The 25,036-nt window shown below is 35.8% G+C and overlaps 1 protein-coding gene across 3 annotated transcripts in view; it reads right to left on the bottom strand.

Moving 5' to 3' along the window:
• Positions 1-2,515: 2,515 nt before the first annotated feature.
• VGLL3 (vestigial like family member 3) overlaps positions 2,516-25,036 on the bottom strand; it is a 47,418-nt gene continuing 24,897 nt past the window's right edge. For all 3 annotated transcript variants that reach the window (XM_012534069.3, XM_004272649.3, XM_004272648.3), the window contains exon 4: positions 2,516-8,822. In XM_012534069.3, coding sequence (XP_012389523.1) covers positions 8,779-8,822 — 44 coding nt within the window. In that variant the 3' untranslated portion in view covers positions 2,516-8,778. The remainder of the gene's footprint in view (positions 8,823-25,036) is intronic.

Genomic DNA, 25,036 nt, shown 5'->3' with positions numbered 1-25,036 from the left:
CAAAATATTCTGCTCAAGGAATGAGGGAGTACACCTTACAGCTGTTAGCACTGGTCAGCATATTTTGCATATTTACATACACCAGGTATTTCCAAACAGCCCTGTGTTTGTTTTAAAATCCCACACAGAGATGTCTGGTAAAGTTGTCACTGTGAAAGAGTTATTTTCTTGGTGATGTTTGCAAAACTGCTTTCAAAATTCTGTATATACAACATAAGAGACAGAAGAGTCACTGTCATTACCCACGTTATAGAGAAATCTGGACTAGTCCATTTACCCATGAGACAACATTCAGAGTGAAACACCCACATTCTAAGGCAAAAAAAAACACCTGGTTGGTTGAAGCCAATTTTTTTATTATTACTTTTGGTTCAATACAAAACGAAAGACAAAACATCACCCAGTGATCCTGGTTAGTCCTGAACCCACCAAAGTGTGATTTTCTTAGTCACTGCTGACTCTCATCTTTGATTTAGGAGTTGATTTTTTTTTATGAAAAATGCTAACACTGGATGGATTTCTCATATAGCCATTTTCTTTTGGAAACATAAAACTCCACAAAACCACACATAGCCCATTTGAAAAAGATTAGGGAACTTCCAGCAGAAGGAATGGGGTAGTTGAAAGCTATATTTTCCTTTTAGCAAGATCCACAAGAAAAGGATAGAGTGTTGTGCTTAAAGGGGAACAGATTTTGTATTTTTTGGCAAGATATTAAATCCTCTGTTGCTATATTTGGCTTCCTGCAAATAGCCTTTAGTACAAGTGCAAAGCAAAGATCAATGCTGGTGTTCTTCAGTCAGCCACAGCCAAACTTGGTATGGAAAGTAAAACAGTTGGGCTTAAGTGTTGTTTCTAAGAGATTCTAGTTCATTTATTGATCAACAGCATTCTAGAGTCTAGATACCTACTTTACACATTAAATGTATCAAAACATGTTTGCTTTCCATAATAGTTTTTCCCCTGCTTAACTGATAACAGATGTAAGGATTCAATCTGGACAGAAATGTAAAAGCTTTACCAACGTAGTCATATATGGATATTTAGTCAAATGTGTATAAGCAGGTCAAATGAGATGCTTGGAGACTTAGGACATCACACGATGGGCATATATTCCCAAAAAAGGAAGCAAAACAATTAAATGGTAGTTGATTGTCCCCAGAGAAAACACACTTCAGCTAGGAAGAATCTGTACCAGATGTCGTGCTCACCACCCCCCTGAGTGCCTGTCTGACATAAAGACAACATAACCCTTTGGATTCGAAGACACTGTAATAACCACATAAATGTTTGAAATAGCAACAAGAATTTCCTTTTTATGCAATTATTTAAGTGAATGTAGATGAATCCTACACAGATGACCATTGCAAACATGGAACACGCCTTGCGAGTTCCAGTGATATATTAAACCCTCTTAGATTAAAAGGCTGATAAAAATTAACTGAAATCTGATAGTAATTGTGGTAGGTTAAATAATGCCCACTCAAAATGTTCACTTCCTAATCCCCAGAACCTGTGAATATGTTACCTTACATTTAAGAACTTTTTTGAAATTAAGAACCTTGAGATGGAGAGATTATCCAATGTAATTACAAAGGTCCTTAAAACTTGTAGAAGAGAGGCAAAAGAGAGGGTCAGAGTGATCCCATGTGAGAAGGACTTGACCAGCTGTTGTTGGCTTTGAAGATGGAGGAAGGAGGCCATTAGCCAAGGACTTTAGAAGCTGGAAACACCAAAGGAACAGATTCTCCCTTATATCCAGAAAGAATGCAGCTGACAGTTTGATTATAGCCCACCAAGACTGGTGCTGGATATTTGATTTATAGAGCCATAAGATCGTAAATTTGTATTGTTTTTAGCCACTAAGATTGCGGTAACTTTTTACAGCAACATAGAAAACTCATTACACTTGTCTGGTCTAAATATGGCAGACAGTTGAGAAGGCTGTGCCACATTATTTCACCTGTGATGATGAAGGTCTACTAATCGAAATGCTGATTTCCAGGCTTTGCATTTTCACATTACAAATTCATTTAATAAGAAAATAGAAGGCCCCTGTAGAGAAACTCCAGCTTCCTTTAAAAATAAGGTCTTGGACTTCTCCTTTCCAGATACACTTCTTCAATCTCAATGAATTGTCAGGAAAGTTTTGTTTCTTCTTCCACACTACTTACAGAAGCTCCATATCAACAAATGTAAAAGCAAAACAACAAAGTACACCTCTCCCAAAGAGTTAATTGATAACTTCAGAAGCATCGTGTTAAAAAAATTCACAAGCCTCCTGCTATTATGTAATTGATATAGCCCATTTCACTTGCTCTTCTATTATAAACACTTGTTTTGTAACCATACAATCTCACTATAACATATAAATCCCTTGGCTGTAGAAATTAACTTCATTAAAAAAAACTACGGTGGTTCAATTTCTAAAGATATTTGTAATTTGCTTAATTGAATAAGAAGAAAAGAGACAGCTTTAGTTAATTGTCAAGAAATGCAGACGAAACCAAATTGCTACATTAAAATATAAACATTAAGTTCACATTGTTATTTATTGAAAAAATTGAAGATGACATTTGTTTTTATTACAAAGTCCTCCATCATCTCATATCATCAACATATAGTTATGAGACCTGCATTTGAAGACTGAATAGAAATACAAAAATGTCTCTTCCTCCAACCCCATGAAAAACAACAACAAAAAATATGATTTTATAATTAGCTTGTGAAGCGAAAAGTTTTATGAATTACATATATTTTGTAAATTAAGAATGACAACAGAGCTAAGATTAGTTAATTTCTCTTTCTGGACATGTAAAATGAAGATAGCATAAAATTGCCCACAAAACTAATAAATCTGGAATTTTTTTGTATTTCAGGGTTGTAAGATAACATTTATATTACAAGTTTTCAGTTCACTTAATCAAGTGACAAATATAAACTTCACCATACTATGAATTTTTTGTTTATAAAAGCTTTCACCTTATCTAGACTATGTGATGAAAGCAAATTGAATCTATGTTTTCCCTTTCAATATATGCACTTTAAAATACAAAGAATTCACATGAAGACCCTTCCCCATATTGCATATCCAGAAAAATGTATGGAATAGTAATTTTAAATCAGATACAATATCCAAGATTGTAAATAGTCAAGAAATTAAATCAAGTGTGTAAATAATCATTAATTTTTGCCCTAGCCACAGCCTAGAAAAAAATGTACACCTCTATCAGTATCTCTTACCAGTAAGAGATATCATTAGAAAACTTCACATCTTATGCATATACCAAAATAACTAATTAAAGAATCTTGTATTCTAAAAGAGTTATTCTTAGGGCAAAATTTAGTAGTCCAGAAATTGTTAACAAGGAAGCTAATCGATGATGACGCGGCATTTTCTAGGTGTCATTGTTTATTTACACAAAAGAATTGGTAAATTACACTTAACTCAATTATCATTTCTTGAAACTTTAAAAGATTTAGATAATTGTATTGGATCAAATTAATTGGCATTTTCGAGAGAACATTAGTTTGATCAATTATCTGAAACTATAAAAATATTTTTCAAACAGACAATAAAGCACAATGGACAATAAAAGGGATAAGAAAATTATGATATTTTAATTATAATGACTATTTCTATACTTTGGAAAGTGTATAGAGGGAAATTCCCAGCGAGCACTAAAAGAAAAAAACCTACTGAAAATTCTGAAAGTCTGTTCTGTGCCCAATCTCCATGACCAAGTTACCAATTAATTAACATTTTGAAGCTATTAGAACTGAGGCTCCCTTGCAGGCCTCACCCATTCCCCACTCTCCATTTGTGTGTAGTTTACATATCCTTCTTCAACATACATTATTTTTTTTTAATTTTATTGAAGTATAGTTGATTTACAATGTTGTGTTAATTTCTGTGGTTCAGTGGTACAGCAAAGTGACTCAGTTATACATATATATATTCTTTTTCATGTTCTTTTCCATTATGGTTTATCACAGGATATTGAATATAGTTCCCTGTGCTATACAGTAGGACCTTGTTTTTTATCCACTCTATATATACTAGTTTGCATCTGCTAATCCCAAACTTCCAATCCTTCCTCCTCCCACCCCACCTCTCCCTCAGCAACCACAACTCTGTTCTCTATGTCTGTGAGTCTGTTTCTTCAACATATATTATTAAACTAAATTTTTACCCTGATTTTTCTAAAATGACTTAAATAATAGTTTTAATGCTTAATAATAGATTTAAAGGATTCTAGGGCTATGTTTTTAGAGAATACATATTAATTTCTCTCTCAAACCACCTTAAATTTTTTGAAAGATATGTCTTTTATCCTGAAGGAGAGAAAAAAAAAAAACACAACTGAGTCCTTAGGGTCCTGTACATTAAAATTGGCAGGCTGATTTCAGTCTTGGTCTCATAGTTTCAGCTTTTCTGCTGTCCTGTCTGCTGTGAAGATGCTCAATCACAGGAATTTTAACAGCCATCGATACCCCTCTGTAACCACAATGGCTCAAGTGAACCCTTTCCATCTTCAATAACTGACACAGTGTCAACATCTGCTTCCAATGAAGTTGTTTCTTTTTTTCTCAAGTAGAATAAATCTGCTGACTGAGATCATAAAGTGTTGGGGTTTTTTTTCCTCCTCTTTTCATGCAGAACATTTTTTCCACCATATTTTGCAATTTTTTGTCCAAGTTAAAAAAAAATGGGATAACTTCAAAAGAGATGTTTTTATTCTAGGTGCTAAGGAAGCCCAAAATATAATGAAAAAATTAAAACTTTGGTGATTTCATGAAACTGTCACTTTAATTTTGGGGACAATAATACACAGGGTCCTGGATGAATAAAAGTTTGGAACATGTAAGAAAACTCAAAGTTGGGTCTACATACCACTAAAAGGTTAATTTATTTTCCTTCATAAACAGCACACTAAAATAAAGATAATTTAGAAATTTATGTTTTATCTTCAACATCTAGTAGAAGGCAAAGATTCTCTTGCAACAATTTCTTACAGAAAAGCACAGTCATAACTATTTGATTGCTACAGAAATGGGTGTGGAAAGTAAACAGAAGTGATGTTTGGGAGCTCAATTTTATGATTTACTTACTCAGCTGATAGGTATTTGTGGTATCTGTCATTTATTGAATGTCTACTATGAGCCAGATGATTGAGTATATATATACGATTTCCAGACTGCCAGTTAGGTATTATTATCCCACTTTACTCATGAGATAAATAAATGAAACACCAAAACACACATCTAATTATGGCTAAACCAGAATTCAGAAAATGACCTAATGTCCAAGCCAATGTTGTTGGGTTTTTTTTTTTCATTAATTCATTCTGCTTCTCTATTTATCCTCTAGTCGAACTGTAACATAAATACTAGCCTTTTCTACCTCTTAGTACCATTGCCCCATTGACTTAACTTGGCAAACATTACATAACCAAGGGGCACTCAGTAAGGGATAGAATGCAGTTTCTAAAAATATAGTTTCTGATTGCCATTTGTATAATGAATAACGAGCTCCTCAAGGGCACAGTTTATGCCAGTGCCTAGAATTTTTTTTTAAAAAAGGCTTTTACAACGTTGAAGAAATTAATTTCTCAATTATTTGCAAACCACTTGTTATCATTTGCAAAATGTAGAGCAATCCCGGTCATTTTTGCTTAAAATAGTAATGTAAATAACTCTAAGAGGAAAGAGAGAGGAAAAAAGCTAAAGGGGAAAGTTAGGAGGGGACGGTTAACCTTCTTAAGATGAAGCATTGATTTTTACCTTCAGAGGTGCTTTTCAAATAAACAGTGAAAAACCAAATAACCTGTAAAGATCTACCTAATCACTATTTTTTTGTTTCTTATTTCATGATAGTTTAGTGGTTGAAGCATAGATTAGATGTCAAATCAATGAGATGATTTTCTAGGATCTAGCTCACAGATCTTTAGAAAGCTTGAATAAAGCCTAATTTATAAAATAACCAAAGATGGAGTGGTTGCAAATGAAATTGGGGAGGGAGATGGTAGCCCTCAATAAAGCAGTCTGGAAGCCTCCAAAATTAACAGTATCATTTTGGTGCGAGAAAACCAACCCAGAGAGTGACAGCATTTTAAACTTAAACTCAGAATCATACTAAATTACAACTCATCCTCTTTTATGACTTCGGTGGTAATAGTAATATGATTGTAGCAATGGGATGTGAGACAATTACAGAGACAGGCACTCATCTTTTTTGACTCACATTTTGATCCACTCCTTGTATAGGCAAGGATCCAGTCCCTGCGATGTGCCAAGCAACACCTGGGCCTGTTCTCAATGGGGGATCTCACTCACAAATCTCTCCTGTGTACAGCAGAATTCAGATCCCCAACTTTTCTTGGGTCCTCTGAGCCAAGGAATGTTTTATCAGATAGTTACCAGGAGTGACACAGGGCAACGTGTCACCCTAAATTCAGGGTGAAGCTATCTAATTGTCAGCTCTCTTGCCTTACATTCAATTCAGTGGAGAGTAAGGAAACGGGCAGAAAGTCAATACGGTTCTTCTCATAATTGGGAAAATCCAATTGAATGATCTGAATGAGCTGGAGTACAAAACTGCTCTAAGAGAAACTGCAAAGGAAGTTAACAGGTTCCAAGGGAAGAGGAGGAAAATAAATATCCCCAGTGAGTCATCCCATGGGAGCTACTGAACACTGGCCTTTGAGAATTCAGGAGGACACAAAGTAAAACAAATTTTATAGATTCATTCAACCTTGTGCTACACAGATTTAGGCAAATTACAAATAATTGTATCAAATCAAATTGTAGATCAAAATGTAGATAATTTAACCAAGCCACTCCCTAGAAATCTAAGTTCATGTCATTAGTAAGTGGAAGATTCCTTATGTTTGGACCTCACATTAGATTAAATGTGTATACTGTGTTAAGAGTAGTCTGGTTAAGAAGCAATATAGTGATGAAAATACAAGAGAGTGTATAGATTCATAACTGATAAGATGCACCAGGAAAGAAGATTATGGCATAAAAATAGAGTTAAGGGAAATATTTGAAAATTATCTGTGAGAACTCTGCCTAGCTAAGCAGAGACTATGTTGCTCTTATATCTAAAATGTTCACACATATGAGATACACTATTTAAGATGGAAAATGTATTTCACTAAGCATTTAATTTCACATGGGTGAAGACAGAGATGGGAAAAATTGAGAAACATTTTTAACAAACTAAAACTTCTATATAATACTACCTTTTTGATATGAGCCATCTCTGGAAGCAAATGAAAGAATGGACTTTACATTGAAAGTCCTTAAAATACCAATAACAGCTACTTTTATAAACCTAATCTTTTCCTAATAGCATTTTAATGATAATCCCAACTTTTTCTTATTTAGATCCTGAGGGCCATGTCAAGTTGAATCCTGAGTCCTCAGTAATAAATTTCAGGTAAGTTGTCAATTTATTAACCTAATTTCAGTAATTGTAGTATAAATCCCAATTTAAATTTACCTTGCCCCCATTTTTTTCTTAAAAAGAACTAAATCAACTAAAACCAGAGTTAAACAGACAAAAAAGACGCAAAAACTGATTTAAAATATTACATATGCAATACATTATTTTTCAATTTAAAATGATGGGTAACACTCTCAGAAACAGCCATTGAATCAAAGGCTTTGTGATGTGTCTAGTACCTTCCCAAATATTATCCCTTCAAACTATCTTCAGGAAAAAAAAATTCACTTAAAATATGGCAAAAAATTGCCATGAATGAATAATTATAAACAAGAAAAATAAGTCACTGGCACTCAAAGGTAGCATGATTATTATTTTTTTTTTCCAGTAGTTGGATAGAAATTCTGATTCCATTTTTCAAAGTCAGATGGACTAGAAAGATAATTGTATACTCTAGGCAAACTCTCCATCTGATTGAAAGTTTATGCCAACTTTCTTCTTCGTCAACCTCCAAGCAGTCTTTGGGAGAAATCAAAGTAACGAAATAGCCTTTCTTTAGTGTGATCATTAAAAACTTCCTTTTCAAGCTTTATATATAACTCAGAGCTAAGTGAGCTAGCATGGAATTAAATCTTCACTGAGATTGAATGTAAAATAATACCATATTGGCTTGGCTATGGTGCTACTTTTGTAAAAAGGAGAAACTATCAAACATCTGAGGTAAGCTAGAAAGCACAGAGCGCATCACAGACATCTTAAAGCCAAGCATTTTAAACATTTTTGCCAGTGCTTCTCTGAGAGCAAGTTCTTTAAACAGAACTTAACAATTGTTACAATATTAAAAAAAACCCACATCCCTCAAAAATAGCCCATCAATGCTAAATCAAACTTTCTGTATTTTTACAAAAATAGATGCACATAGAGCTACAAAATTGTATTCCTGAAAGAATGATCATTTTCTTTGTGGTTCATCTTTTCCTGACAAGGTGGTTGGTTCAAAAAAAAAAAAAAAAAACTCAAAAAAAGTGTTGAACTGAAACAAAAATTAAACCATGTATTGTTAAAAGCAAGACAAAAAATAAAAGAGAGTTGCACAGTTGGCAAAGGCTCAGATGAGGGAAAAAATAAACAAAAATGCTTTTCTTCAATGTCTATGACCCACTCTGCTTTCTCAAGAAAAGGCTCCAAACCAAAGTCAGCTGGATAACACTTCCTCTTTTCCTTCCATGTCTACTGTGTCCCACTGCAGAATGACAAACCCTGGCAGCCTCTTTTCCCAGTGGGCCCATGGATTCACGCTTCAATCTAACTTGCTAATACTGTGTGTTTCAGTACCATGGTGAGTCCTTACTCTTGTCTTGATGCTGTAGACCTAGAAAAGGTGACAATGAGAAATAGAAGAGAATCAATATATGTAGCACTCAAAAATGGGCAAAATCTACATATAGAAACCAAAGACAATTGAGCTCACAATTTACAAACAGTCAACCAACACAGTAGGTGACAAAAAAACTCTAGACTAGAGCAGTGCTATCTGCATGGTACACATTCTTTACTATGGTTTTATCTTACTAGAGTAGGTGTGAATAATAAATAAAATAATATAAATCAAGATTTCTTCCTTCTAATCCCAAAAGGAACTGATATGGGGGAAAATGATAGAACTAGTCTTTGGGCATTTAGGCAGCGCTTCCGTTCATACTTTTCAGCAACCATCAAATGACACTTTTGGACTAAGGTAGTGACTAAATTTACTTATTTTTATTGCCTTTTCTTTCAGAAACTACTTAAGATGGCTTATAAAAATCCATATCTCAAAGCCAGAAAATGAAATTTACAGGTAAGTTAAAAAATAGTAGTACAGGGCTTCCCTGGTGGTGCAGTGGTTGAGAGACTATGAGCTACTGAACACATTTTATTTTATTTAAAAATAAAATAAAATAAAATAGTAGTACAAAAGGAAAATATGTGAACATGTATGAATTCCAACTCAAAGCTAGAATGATTAGGATGAAGTATATCAAAGAGGAAACAGAATATATGACTGATTTTGTTCTAATGTAGTCAATTGACTAATTTCTGATGCGGGCAATTAGCACAGCATCTTCAGCTAACACTCACTTGAATCACTTTATTTTTGTCCTGAGGCATAACTGTTTGGAAGAGTGAAGACTCCAAACAATGGTTGTTCTTAAGTTATTTAAAACCAAATACCAAAACATGAAGAGAAGGCTATTAAATAAGTGAGTAGAAATGCAGTGTGACTGCTGTTATGTGGGTGCTAGGATCCCAGGCTGTCTTCTGGATTTTTTTTTTTTTTTTTTTTTTGCAGTACGCGGGCCTCTCACTGTTGTGGCCTCTCCCGTTCAGGAGCACAGGCTCCGGACGCGCAGGCTCAGTGGTCATGGCTCACGGGCCCAGCCTCTCCGCGGCATGTGGGATCTTCCCGGACCGGGGCATGAACCTGTATCCCCTGCGTCAGCAGGCGGACTCTTAACCACTGCGCCACCAGGGAAGCCCTGTCTTCTTGATTTTTAATCTAAACCTGTTTTAAGTCTGGGCTGGATGTCAGAAATTGAATGGTTAAATGAGCCAGTATGGTTTTCAATGTAATTGTCACTAAAACAGCTATAGTGATTTCATTGCTTGTTCTTCAACTTGTTAAAGAACTTTATAAAACAATGTGTGTCATTATAAAAGATACAATTAGTCAGTCATTGATAGGAGACATTAAGACAATCTACAAAACAGATTACATAAAGGGAGGAAGAACAAATAAAAGGAGTCAGAGAAGCACCTCATAGAGCCACAAGACACAATCTCTGGTTTATAGCATTTGTATCCTGGGAAAAAGCAGCACTTCTAGAATGCCAAAAGATTAGCTCCGTCTTAAGTTTTTTTTCATGTATACCAGCATTATGTTTAGATTTGGAGTCAATAGTTTTCCTTTCCCTTTTCAAAAGAAGAAGAGAAGGATAAAGAGAAGCAGGAAAAAGAAATAAAAGGATCTGGGATGTACCAATTCACTCTAAGTTTGCTTTATTCATATAATAATTTTGTGGTCAGAATAATTTGCAACCTGACAAAGTCTCCGATGGGTGACTTTTATAATCTAAACTACCTTAACTGACAATCTGCTGACTGCATGAATATTTTTTTCATTATTAAAATGTCTCATCTTCTGTATGACTCAGTATTTTCCACACTTGAAAACTACATCAATCTATAGAATGTCAGCACTGCAAGTCATGAATAGTGTTGGAATTATCAAGTGGTTTGAGTGTCTTTTTTTCTTCTTAAATAAAAGCAAACCTCAGTTTGCCTTGCAAGGACAGATGACTCCGTCAAAAGCACGTTAGCCTTTTTCTGTGGACAAGGATTACATTACTTAACAGAGCCCTAAATATTCTAACCAGAATAACAGGTTGGAATAACTTTCATTATAACTTTGTCTCTTCAGTTGTTCTGTTTCTAAAGCTTTGCATTACTCCAAAGCAAACCTTAAAAAAATCAATTCATCTACGCCCTGAAACATATTAAATAGCTAATGTTGTCCTTTTGGCTTAGCTTCTTCTTAGTGATGGGACATAAATAAAATTTTTACTTTGATTACTAGGTATCTATACCTGTAAGTTTCAAAATAGGTATAAGTAAAGCACAAGAAAATGAACAACCACAGGCAAAAGACCCTACTACTAGTAAGTTGTAACAGGAAAGCAGGACTATGATCTTTCCTGTTAAACACTTGTTGAAGGAAGATCAGAATATTTAAGGATCAGCCAGTACACTTAGTTTTCCAAGTAAGGGTGAAAGGGGACAAAGTCATTAACCCATGATCCTTATGTGGTCTATACATATCTTTAATCCATGATCCTTACATGATCTACAGTTACTTGGGGTTTCCCCAAATTTTCTTACCAGAACACAAAATCAACTCTGCTATTATGTTGTTCCTATTCAGGCTTTTTGTTGCCTTCTCAATTCCTCAACTCAAACCTATATGAAATTAGTTTATAACACATTCTGAAATCTGCCCACTGGCTAGCTGAAATCACCCGTGTTTTTCTCTTGATGTTAGTAACTCAGTTTTAGTTTTATTGTTTCGTCTGTGAGATTTTCCGTGAAAGGAAAATAAACATCATAACAATAATGTTAGCAAACACTTTCTTAGGGCTGAATATGCCAGACGTTGTGCTGCTTTATGTGAAATATCTCATTTAATGCTTCCAACTATGCTATATATATATATATATATATATATATATATATATATATATCCATTTTACAAATGAGAAAACTGAGAGTAAGAGAGGTTATGTTAACTATTAAGTGGTAGAGCCAGGACTGAAAATAGGTGGTCTGATATCGGAGTCAATGGTCTTAACCACAATGTATATGGCTCCCCCTATGTGGACTATATTGTCTGTAGGCTGTGACACTAGCCTATACTGCAACTCCCTGAATCAAAGTCCTTTCATTAAATTAATTTGAAGAAAAGTCAATACATTTTTCTTAACACATTTATTGGAGTATACTTGCTTTACAATGGTGTGTTAGTTTCTGCTTTATTCCTTTTTGCACTGTTTAGAAACACCCTGATTTAACAGAACTGATACCAGTGTTAACAAAATAGCTCTCCTACTGTGTTTTTTTAAACTATACATTTGAAAAGCTTTTCCCAAGACACAGCAAATGATTACAGAGTAGTTTGTTATACCTCAGATGAAGACTACTCCAGTCGTGTAATGGACATGTTTTATTAACTGATGTGTTTTTTTGATATGTATCTTTAATATAACCACTCCTCCCTGCCCCCCAAAGACCTCCCCAGTGTGAACACTGAAGACATAGGGTGGCCATTTGACTCATGAGGTGGTTGTCAGAAATGGGACCAAAGAACAAAGACATCACATTGTTGGCTTCAGAGTCTGAGTCTGGGATGGAATTAGGAGAAAAGCCTGAAAGGAAATGCAAGCCCACAGACCAAGTTCCTCCCTTCAGTTCCACCACCACCACCACCTGACCACCAAAAGAAAAGGGAAAAAAAACCCAGACCCAGGAATAGAACAAAGGAAGTACGAACATAAGAAAGAAATATAGAATAATTAGTAGCAGGAGAGAAGTCTTGGTCACAGAAGATCATAATAGGATTTCCCTTTAAAATTTGAAGAATCTGACTATATATCAAGGTATCATAATTCATTTTCTAGCTGAGATTTTTGGAAGGCTGTTGCTTCACAGATTCATCTCTTGCAAAAGGCTCTGGGAATAAGGAAGTAGAGATGACAACAGGGTGTGTCTAAGCATAGAAAGCCTAGAAACTTCCCCCTCCCTAGTTTCCTTCAACTCCAACGTGTCTTATGAAAAGATCTTAAAGTTCCCATGGGTCCCTGCAACAATGATACAGAAGTTAGTTCAGAGAGATTTCTGGCAGGCCTGCTGTTACATTCCATAGTAGTGGGTACCCCATGGCAGAAGATGTGGGTATCCCATGGCAGAAGATGTGGGTATCCCATGGCAGAAGATGTGGGTACCCCATGGCAGAAGATGTGGGTACCCCATGGCAGAAGAAATGGCACGAGCCACCCCAGTGAGCACCTTGGAGGGATGGTCACAAATATTAGGAAGCTGAACTCGAAGTAATTAGTCATTGTCTGGGGAGCACTGTATGGAGAATGCACAGAGAAACAGTGTGGGGAGGGGATAAGTTTGCAAACAAAGGCCAAGATAGGAATGAAATGACAAGGCCAAGAGCAGAGAGCAACCTCTTAATCAACAACGTTCACAATGTGACAAACAATGTGATGCAATGTGAAGCAATCCCTAGGGAGAGCATGAGGGAAGCATCTGAGAAGAGGTTTCAACTCTAAGTGGGACAGTGTTTTAAAAAACTGAGCAATGAAGATATCAATGAGCTGGACCATGAATACTCAGAATTGATGAAATTACTGTATAGCACAGGGAACTATATTCAGTATCCTATGATAAATCATAATGGAAAAGAATATGAGAAAGAATGTGTGTATATATATATATATATATATACATATATATATGTATAACTGAATCATTTTGCTGTACAGCAGAAATTAACACAACACTGTAAATCAGCTATACTTGAATAAAGTAAATTAAAAAAAAGTATTGATGAAGTTAAATTTTCTTTTATGGGGCAGAAATAAATAATAAGTTGGTTTACTGAAAATGTTACACTCCAGCACACCTGAGTTTTAGGGACTATGTGATTATCAGAGTCATATCCACTAGAAAAGCATATCCTACTTCTAAGGAGGCATAATCACTTGACAACATCATTGACTATCGCTCATAAGTAAGGTGAATATGCTTCCAATTAATTTTATTGCTGGAGATAAAAGAGGTAATGTGGTAACCATGCACTGGTGAACATGCTGTTGATAAAAAGAGAAGAAAAATAAGAACATAAAACCTGGATGTGCAGGTAGAATATTTTATGACTGAAAAGTAAAGAAAATACTTAAATGAACTTTTCATTTCATAGATATTAAGAGTCTAGAAAACCTTTGTGGATCAGAATGCTTGCTATTAGACTAAAAGAAGCTAGTAGCTTATTTCTACATTTAAAAAAAAAGTGAATCCCTGCTTCATCCTTGCTTTAATAAAGAAAAGCTATAATTTTTTTTTTTTTTTTTTTTTTTTTTTTTTTATGGTACACGGGCCTCTCACTGTTGTGGCCTCTCCCGTTGTGCAGCACAGGCTCCGGACGCGCAGGCTCAGTGGCCATGGCTCACGGGCCTAGCTGCTCCGCGGCATGTGGGATCTTCCCGGACCGGGGCACGAACCCATGTCCCCTGCATCAGCAGGTGGACTCTCAACCACTGTGCCACCAGGGAAGCCCAAGCTATAATTTTTACAAATATAAATATATACAACACTGTATTGGATGCTATATCAAAATATCCAACCTTCACCAACAACCTGACATCTAACACTGACATACTGTCAAATGATCACAAACTATGTGATGTGAGAGACAGTCATATTATCTTCTCCTACTTTATAAAATTATCACTGCTAATGATCATACAACTGCATTTGTTTGTCTGAGGCCCGGAGCAATCAGTTTAAATGCTAGTTAAGAATTTCTAAATAAGATCTACATGGGGGTAACACCTTAACGCTAATGAAGGGAAAAAAAAATAAGAGTGAGGGTATCCAATTTGGAAACTATGATTTCATTTCAGGTGAATATCAAGATAGATCATGTTTACTCACCATGGAGACCTCCCTTTATTTGTTTTTAAAACATCTTTGTTTTTTTAAACTTTAAAACATCATAGATTTCTTGTTTAAAAATCAAGTTACAAAGTATTTCAAAAGTAAGAGTTCTACGTAATGTCCCCTGTCATCACACAACTTGCTGAGTATACTTCAGATGTACATGCATACACCTCTGTTTGTCCTGTGCTACAACACGCTTATTTCACCAGCAATATTATCTTGGAAAACCATTCATGTCAGTATATGTAGATCAACCCTTTTGAAGGGCTACACAATATTCATTCTTCCCTGTACCATAAATTACCCAGTACTCTACAGATACACATCATTTGGATACACAGACACATGTGTGTAAAATTATATTTGTTACTTATGTGAATATTTTGGTAGATAAGAAAAAATCCTGAAAATATGTTTGTATAATTGCTGAACCCAAGCATATACCCACATTTATGCTTACATATTTCATCATGAGGGGTGTGTTTCAGAAAGTTTGTACCAATATTCATATTTTACTATTATTATCATTATTATAGATTAAAGGTATCTAATAATTTCAATTTACATTTCTTTCAATATTAATGAAGCTGAACATTATTGAGATTATGGCATTTTTTCCTCTGTGTTTTATCTTTGGCCTATTTTCTATGCTTTTAAGAAAGTAATTTCCTCATTGATTTCTAAATGCTTTTTGTATATTAGGTATATTAGCATTTTTTTCTCATGTATTACATGTATTTTTGGCCAATTTGATGAGCACTAATTACCTCTATACTTAGTACTGAAATTTTGGACAATAATTCTTTTAAAAGTCATCACAAACAAGATGCATTCTTGAACCAGACCAAGGATTAATTTATTATGACACTTGAATTACAATTATTCACTTATCATGACAACTCTTCCATACTAAAACAATAATAAAAGATACCTAACTATGACCAAGTAATAATTGATTAGCAGAGGGAGGGTTTTCAGTGTATAGAGACATTTTCTCGGGATACATTTAGAATTGGCTTAAAATCCCCACACTGTCAGAAACAATGAGGTGAAAACTGTCTGAACCTGCCAAAATATCTTTAATTCAGATTCAAAAGAGGAGGAGAAATTTAAAGCTCTCTGAACCTGACGTTACCGGTAGACCATAATTTACTGCATTATTTTAAGAAGCACGGCACCCACACACCTGAGGCCAACACTGCAGGTGACTAGCAGTTCAGTGGCCAGGTGTTTCCCACTGCTGCTGGCCCAGGTGGCAAGCTCCCTTAGTCTGCCTGCCCTCTCAGACCTCTCCTCCCTCCAAAACCACAAACTCATGCACAGACTCTCCAGCCTTTGCCTTTAGCGATATCCACTACCTTAGACTTGTGCACTTTAAATGCCCAGCTGGAAGGGAAATTGGCAAGTACTTTAAGCATCAGGATATGGAATTACAAATCTGGACCAGCAATTCTAAAACTGACCTTTTGGACAAATATATAATATAAATAACAGTTAGGTAGTTTTTGATCACAGCAGCAATTTACCACGTTCAAAATGTCAGTGTCAGTGTGATCACCTTTTGGCTGAGAGAAGCTGGGGACCAGGAGGTGCAATATGGCATGAAGACACCTCTCACCAAGTTAGCGACCTCAATTTCAAAGCAGATAAAATGTAGGGCTTCCCTGGTGGCGCAGTGGTTGAGAGTCCGCCTGCCAATGCAGGGGACACGGGTTCGTGCCCCGGTGTGGGAAGATCCCACATGCCACGGAGCGGCTGTGCCCATGAGCCATGGCCGCTGAGCCTGCGCGTCCGGAGCCTGTGCTCCGCAACGGGAGAGGCCACAACAGTGAGAGGCCCGCGTACCGCAAAAAGGAAGGAAAAAGAAAAGAAAAAAAAAAAAAGTAACTTTGAAGACAGAGACAAAGAATAAAGCAAAAAAGGAATGGGGAAGAGTGAAATGAAATACCCTCTGTAATTTCTTCTACAGACTTTCTCCCAGAACTGGAGAGGAGTAAGACCAGAAAAACGCCTGGATCACTTATTGTAACTGAAACCACAAGTTATAATACTCTCAAGAGATTCTAACTATCCAGACATCTGCTGGATAACAAATACAGCCAAACATCCATCTTTAAAGAGGTTTCTAGGTTATGCAGTGACAGCTTTACGATCCAGAAAATAGATAATACAACCAAAGGAAGAGCTAATCTGGATCCACTGCTTACCCATAAAACCTTACTTAGGGACACAACACCACTACAGCAAACATTCTACCTGAAACTATGAGTTAGTTAAGAACTCTCAAATTTTAAAACTTACTTCAGAACTGTAGAAATACAATGTAATTTTTATGCCCATTTAGTTTAAGTAATCAATCTTCCCATTAAATCAAAACATATTGGAAAATATTCAGTAAGAATGAGATATGGTATATATAGATCAATTCTACACTGACATCAGTAATTTTTCATCTCACTTCTATGTGACACGAGCACAAGCTCACTCTCTGACATTTTCCAGAAACGTCTGTCCAATCCAAGTAAACATAAATAGGGCTTCAATGATTGTGAAGATACTAGATGTCACCTGATACTGCTCAAACGAGGCAGCTATGAAAATAAGCATTATAACACATGCTTGTGGTTGACAAAAATTAAATGCCCAGTATATCAGGCTGTAACCAAACAAAAAATGGCATACTTTGCTTCTCATCAGTCTCTCGCAAGACTTTTTTTGGTCATTATTGCCAAGGAATTCAGAACATGTTGGCCACAGACAACTGTTTGTGAAACCTTGTATTGTTGATAAACAGAACAATAAGAGAAGAGTTAGACAGCCAGAAAGAGAATAAAAAGTATCTGTAAATTCCACAGGCCGTACAGAAATTTTGTATAGAATCTTTGTAGCCTATTTGAAAGTCAATGTGAAATTGCCTGGGGACAAGTTCTAAAATGGATTTCTTCATTCGAGCTGTTTCTTTTAGATGCATGCCTGTATGTGATACAGGAAATAGGAAAGCATTACTGAAAAGACAATTTGCTGGTACAAAATACACTGACCCCTGAAACAAGCCTTTTAATGCTTTGAGTGGTTCTCCATTAAAGTCATGTTAGAATTAAGTATGAGTTTTATGAACCTCTATAGCTCTTCTCTCAGGCAAGCATATAAGCTTCTCTTGGGAAGACACTGTGTACTTTGACAACATCCCCAATCCCCAACCCCAATCAACGACAGGTAGTTGATGACAACTCCTTCAAGAAAATAATCAAGATAATGATGTTGGGCTTCCCTGGTGGCACAGTGGTTGAGAGTCCGCCTGCCAATGCAGGGGACACAGGTTCGTGCCCCGGTCCGGGAAGATCCCACATGCCGCAGAGCGGCTGGGCCCGTGAGCCTTGGCCACTGGGCCTGCGCGTCCGGAGCCTGTGCTCCTCAACGGGAGAGGCCACAACAGTCAGAGGCCCATGTACCACAAAAAAAAAAAAAAAAGGAAAAAAAAGATAATGGTGTTGCCCAATTTTGCTTGCAATTTTTAAGAGAACATTTCAGAAAGCAAGAGATGCCACCCAATTTATATAGCTACTGATAGCAACTTGTTCACAAAATTAATACTAGAATGGAAAATGAATCTGTTTTTAGTTCACAACTTTAGAAGATTAGCATGTATTAATGGAGTTTTGGTGAATCTAATTATATGCATAGTCTAACTTCCTTATTCTGCACATAAAATTTCCTTTTGATCTATGTGAGTGTCAAGAACAAATATCTCAACCATCCATAAGCACAATGGGATAGGATATACTTTTTTAGTAACCTCTACCACATGGTAGAGTGTTTAGATGGAGAAAACTATGTTTAAAAATGTCAAAGATGTATATTCTGTTGACCCTTCAAATCTTTATCTTCTGGATTCTTTATCCTCCCTTCCCTCATAATCTGCCCAAACAATACCAAAGCACCCAGTTTTCAAGGTATGGCCAATACCAGCAAACACCACTACTGGGAAATTTGACTCCAATAAATATCACAGCTATTCTTCAAGAACAGAAACAAATTAAATTAGAAATAGTCAAAGTGATAGAGGCATTTAAAGTTTGCATCTCAATTATGCATGATGCTTCACATCTCCAGTGTGGCCTTTTCTGTTTGAAATGCACCATATTTATTAAGAATAATGAGAGTTTTAGCTCTGCACCATGTGTCACCATTTAGAAAACACAACCACGTTCATTAGTTCATTGGAATTTCCTGGTTGTGTCAGAGTAGGGAGTATCATCTCCATTTTGCATCTAAGGAAGAGGATCAGAGAGGTAGAGAGGCTTGCTCAGCATAATATAGCTAAGTGAACATACGGGTCCTGGAATCTATTTTTTGGACCTCTGCTTTTTCCATAAACGTCTCTGCAAAGATTAACATTCCTGTGTTTACCATCATTTTATGAGCCCCTTAGTTTGGGGGAAAGAGTAAATTGTTGATAAAATCAATCTTTCTCCTCTCTTTTTCCTTGTCTCTTTCTCTTACATACACATATGCACATACATACATACATATTTTTCTCTTATTCTCTCCTCCTTAAACTCATATTAGTGACCCCAATACCTTCAGCCCCAAAAGGAAACACAAATTGACAAACTAGTCTTCACTGCTTTCATTGAATTGTAAGTACATGTACACATATGCAGGATTTCTCGCCATCCCTTTTTTATAAAAAGGGCATATATAGGCACTTCTTCATCTCTTTTTTTGTTTCAGTCAGCAATACCACACAAAACATACTTCACTCATACATTACCCTCTTGACGGCAGTCACTTGATTCCACTTTTTTGCTACTATGAATATTGTCACAATAAACATTTTTGTACCTCTATCCTCATATGCTGCTGCTTGTATTTGTGTGGCATAGACTCACAAGAGGAAGAATACTGTGCCAAAGGTTATGAGAATTTTTAACTGTAATACATTTTCTAGTTCACTTTTTAAAATCTTACAATTCTTTAATTTTCTACCAGCAATGTATGAAAAATAGCATTTTCCCTTAACTAACATGTCTTTCACAAGGATTCACACACACATACCACACAGGCAATTATTTGTATTATTATGCAAATGCATCCTAAAACATTCAGAATCCTCTCAGAAGGCTTCTGCATTTGTCCTATAAGGTCAGAGGAGGATCTGTGGGAAGAAATCCCCAGGTTTCAGGCATTGTGACATTACGGCACCATTCTAAGGATGAAGGGCTGGGAGAGAGCATGGGCAAGGTCTACATGGCCCTGGGAGAGCAGGGGAGTTTCATTAAGGTCCTGCAGAATCCAGCCCTGGATACTCAAAACTGACAGCAGTGTTCTGGAATGCATTTCTCCCTCTGATTTACCATCCTGCTACTTTTCATGCAGATTTCACTCTGGCTGGGATCTCCTGGCCTTTTGCATGCCTCTCAAAGATGGTTTCCATCTTCTTCTGGTCACGAAACTGTCATTCTGGACATGTGCCTTGTACAACTAACACCATTCAAGAGTGTGTAAATACTGTAACATACCTTTGGTGTTTTTTCTTTTATTTTTCCTCTCAGCGGAAAATAGACTTATGCCATAGGCCAAAGAAAAAGAAAAAGGATTACAGAAAGTGTGAAGCAATCAGCTGTTAATTACTGAAGTCTTTACTGTCGCCAAATCATAATAAACTGTAAAAAAAAGTCCACAGGAAGTATTACTTTATAAACATTCTTCCTAGTATTTTTTTTTTAACCCACAACTATTTCTTTGTGACATTTTAACTATTCTAATTGAGATAAGGCCCTCAAGGTAAGTACCCAGAAATCTATAAATCTCTATCGACCAGAGTGACTGTCATTGAAAAATCACATAGTCCTAGGGATGGCTTCTATATTAAAATGCCATTTAATATGTCTCCCTGCTGAAATCAAATGATTAGAAGTAAGCTTCTGTGTCTATTCTATTTTATGACACTATTAAATAAAATTCCTTAACTTCTTCATTTATAAAAATCATTAATAACGTCAGGAAAGACTTCAATGAATCACCAACCCCATTACCTTCATATATATATTAAATGACTAGTATATATGTTCCAAAGAAGTGGTGAAATGGAAAAGAGAGAAACTGTTTGTAGTTGAGCCCCTATCATATGTTTTGTTTTGATGCCTTCTCTTCTCTATGCTGAAAAATATCTTGGTGTTTTAATATTTTTTAGAGCTCATACTATCCTGTTAATTATTACTGTGGCTCTCAATGATCTCTCTCCAAATTTAGCATATTTCTCTTTCATTATAAAGCCTGGAATTTGAGCACTAGGCTATCAGGTAAATATTCAAGTGTCTTAGTTGGTAACTCTTGGTTTCCTTTGGTCTTTTATTGTAAATGTATATGTTTAGAGAGAGAAATGATTTCCAAGAAGTTACTGTATGCAAAGCTCCATGATTTTGATACCCTTAATATTCCAAATAAAATTCCAAAGCTTGTCAGCACCAGACCACCTACAAGAAAGCATGGGTCTTGAGAGGTGATCTAGAGAGATGGTAACTTACAGGCTGGATGGAAAAGCAAGTGGTGACTTTATATCCATTTCTCTTTCATGGAGAGAAACTGCTTCTCCATTTGCTGCTCTAGTATGTGAGCTATTTTTACCCCACTCTTTTATTTCCTATATTTGATAAAACAAAGATATTTATACTTCTAATGGATTTCAATGTAAAGCATCCATATAGTATTAAGCAAGACTGATCTTAACCAATGAAGGAGTTTAATTAGCCTATTTCAAAGGGAACACTCTATAATAATTTTAAGCAATAATAATTACAACTTAGATTGCATTAAAATGCATTTTGGGTCATTTATGAAAGACATCTCTTTCACAAAATATTCAGATTAGAAGATTCAGATTAAATCAGATTTATATATATATATATATAACTATAAATATATATGTAGAACTATGAATACATATATTTATACATATATAAGTGCATATATGTATAAAATACATTTATACATATATAAATATATATATAGCTTATAGGCCTTATATCATAAAAAATTCAGAAAACTATCTAAGGTGATTCTACTTTTATGATATTATCAGACACACAGTGTCTATGAAGAAAAAAATAAAAGAAGGACGTTTGTGAACTCCTGACTTCCCTATTGTTGCCCAGTGCTCCCTATTCACTATCAAAATTTAAGAGCTGGAAAAAATTTTTTCCAGGTTTCTTAACAGAATATTGCTGTTTGCACAAGGAAGGCGGATACAGATGCCCTACAATCATATCAACACACTGATCGTTCTGAGCGATGTAGATGAAGTATCCATTCAACAGAGGGAGCAATAAGTGACAGCAGATCAGGCAAGGCAGGAAAGCAGGGCCAGGGCAGGGTGAGGTAAAATTTAAGGAGGTATGTACTTGCACGTCTTGGAAAGTGAGTATCTCTTTAAATTTTGAGTTGAAGCACCTCACTCTCCTCACCCTAGCTTGGGCCCTTCAGAAAAGATGGACCATCTCCCCTCATGCTTGTAGAAGAATTTTGTCTACCAAACCCCAGAACCCTATTCTATTACTGTATTATGATACTCTGTAATTAAATTTTTAAAAAATTAATTATGGCTATAGTAAATGCTCTTTGAAATATTTTCAAGAATAAAATTTCAATAAAATAATAAATTTTTTTTATTTATAAAATTATTTATAAATTAAATAAAATTTAAATAAATTTAAATAAAATTAATTTAAAAAATAAATAATAAAAAATTTAAATAAATTTAAATAAAATAAAATAATTTATAAATTAAATAAAATTTAATTTCAATAAAATAAAAAGTGAGGTTCTTTCAACCCCATAGTTCTACTAGGTACATAGCCAAGAGAACTGAAAACATATGTTCACCCACAAACTTGTATATGAGTGTTCATTACATTATGCTTATTAGCCAAAAAGTAGAAACAAACCAAATACTGAAAGAATGAATAAACAAAATGTGGTTTATTCATACAATGGAATAGCATCCACCCTAAAAAGGAATGAAGTTCTGATACATCCTATATGGATGAATCTTTAAAACATAGACCAGGAGAAAGAAGGCAGACACAAAAGGTCACGTATTGTATGACTCTATTTATATGAAATGTCTACAGTAGGAAAATCCATAGAGGCAGAAAGTAGACTAGTGGTTGCCAGGTAATAGTGGAAGGAGGAAGTATGGAATTTCTTGTGGAGGTGATGGGAATGTTCTATACTTAGACAGTGGAGATGGTTGTAGAACATTGTCAACATACTAAAACCCACTGAATTGTATGCTTTAAAATGCTAAAGTGTATGATATATGAAATATTGTTCAATAATAAATTTTTTAAAGCTAAAATGAGTGAAGGTCTGATCACTTTCCCTTATGTAGCCAGAATTTATAGTGTACCTACTATGTGCAGGGCACATCTGTAAATGTTTTACTTCATTAACTCATTTAATCCTTGAAACCACCCAATGAAACATCTTTGAAAGATAAGGAAGTTGAGGCACCAAGCAGGTTAAAAAATTTGCCCAAAGCCCTGTAGCTAGCAAGGGACAGAGCTGGGCTTATAAAACCAGGCCATCTAGCTTAAAAGCTCACATTGCACACTAATTACTAGGAGTAATGGCCATTAAAAGTTGCCGTATATACATCTAGGCACACACATGCATATGTATGTGTGTCGACAGATAACAAGTATTCGCATGGGACTATACATACTAGAGGTCAGCAAACTATAGCCCATAGACCAAATCAGGCCCACCATCTGTTTATACATAATCCATGAGCTAAGAATGGATTTTGTATTTTTAAATGGTTAAGAAAGAAGGAATGAAAAACGAAGAGTATCATTTCATGACACACAAAAAGCATATAAAATTCAAATTTTAGTATCAATAGAAATTTTATTGGGACACCGCCAGCTCATTTATTTTTTTGTCTGTGATGGGCTTCTACAGTACAAAAGCAGAGTTGAGTGGTGGCCACGGACAGTGTGACCCCCACAAAGCATTAAATATTCCTATCAGGCCATTTACAGAAAAATTTTGCTGACCCTTGGATTATACCATACAAGATACTCTAAAACTTTCTTAGGTCACTAAACATTATATCATGTTCAACCTCCCAGACTTCTTAATCTCATTAAATGGCTGCGAAATTAAAATGCACCTAAAATTATTCAACCTTCCCCCTATTGACGAAAAGGGCATATTCTTTACCAAATTTCTCTCCAAATGGTTGGATTAATTTATTTACCTCCTAATGTAAAAATGACTTACATTTTGGTGGCCTAAGTACCTGGTTTTTGGGAAGTTTCGGGCTTGTCTCACCTGAATGCAGGCTCTTTTCACAGTTGCTCAATAGTCACCTAACAAAGATGTTGAGTTCTGAGCTGTTTTGGGCTGCACGGTCAGGTCAGCTTTGCACAGATTACATAGAGGGACTCATCTCTCATTCTTCTCAACAATCTTACCTTCCCTGCTTGGGTCTATTATACAGAAACTTCTTTTACAAGTAGTTAGAAAAGTGGAAGAGTAGCTACCGCTCTTTTTTTGTCCCTCTGTAGTGGATACTGTGGTGGGCTGTCAGGTCCCTCACTATTCTGTGTTGAGATATTCATTCTCCTGCTGTTGGCAGCTCATGACCTTCAGTTGTTTCGCTTTGGGAATAGCTTTCAGCTGAACAAGGCTACCTTGCCTAATGTCATGACCTTCCTTCCAGGGGCAAATCCATCCAGTAACTGATCAGTGTGGGAATATAAAAGCCCATCCACCTTGATTTAAGGCAAGACAATTATAAAAAGCCATCCCAGATCTAGAGCTCCCTGTAGAATCCACTGAGGTTCAGTTGAACTTATTCATTGTGAGACTTCTCCTGTTCAATTCTTCTCCCATTGCACAAAGATGTTGCCCTGAGAACACTACTGCATATATTTCCTACAACCAAAACTGCATCAGAGAGTCTGTTTCTTGGGGAAACTGACCTAAAACACTCCTAACTCTTCCTAAAGGAAGAGAGATGTGAAATTTGATATGATGCCCGAGAATAGGAGAGGAAAATGAGTCCCTGTGGCTTAGCCCCTTCAACTCTCTCTTTTGGGGGCCACCCCCATGCAGGGAGGTGCATGCTCCTCCTGCTGCCTTTGTAAGGTAAGTCATGCCTCAGACTATGCTTTTCTGAGGCAAATCTGACCAACCATCATCTCTTTTCACAGTAACGAGGCTCTAAACTGTGGGACAAGGAAGTTGTCTATGGGAATCTTCTCTGAAGACTAGATTTTCCCTAGGATTGGATTTCCCAAAATCTAAACTTAGCTGAGG

Source organism: Orcinus orca, chromosome 5 (assembly GCF_937001465.1).
Source record: "Orcinus orca chromosome 5, mOrcOrc1.1, whole genome shotgun sequence".
Taxonomy (NCBI): Eukaryota; Metazoa; Chordata; class Mammalia; order Artiodactyla; family Delphinidae; genus Orcinus; species Orcinus orca.
This window is presented reverse-complemented; position numbering and strand designations above follow the sequence as displayed.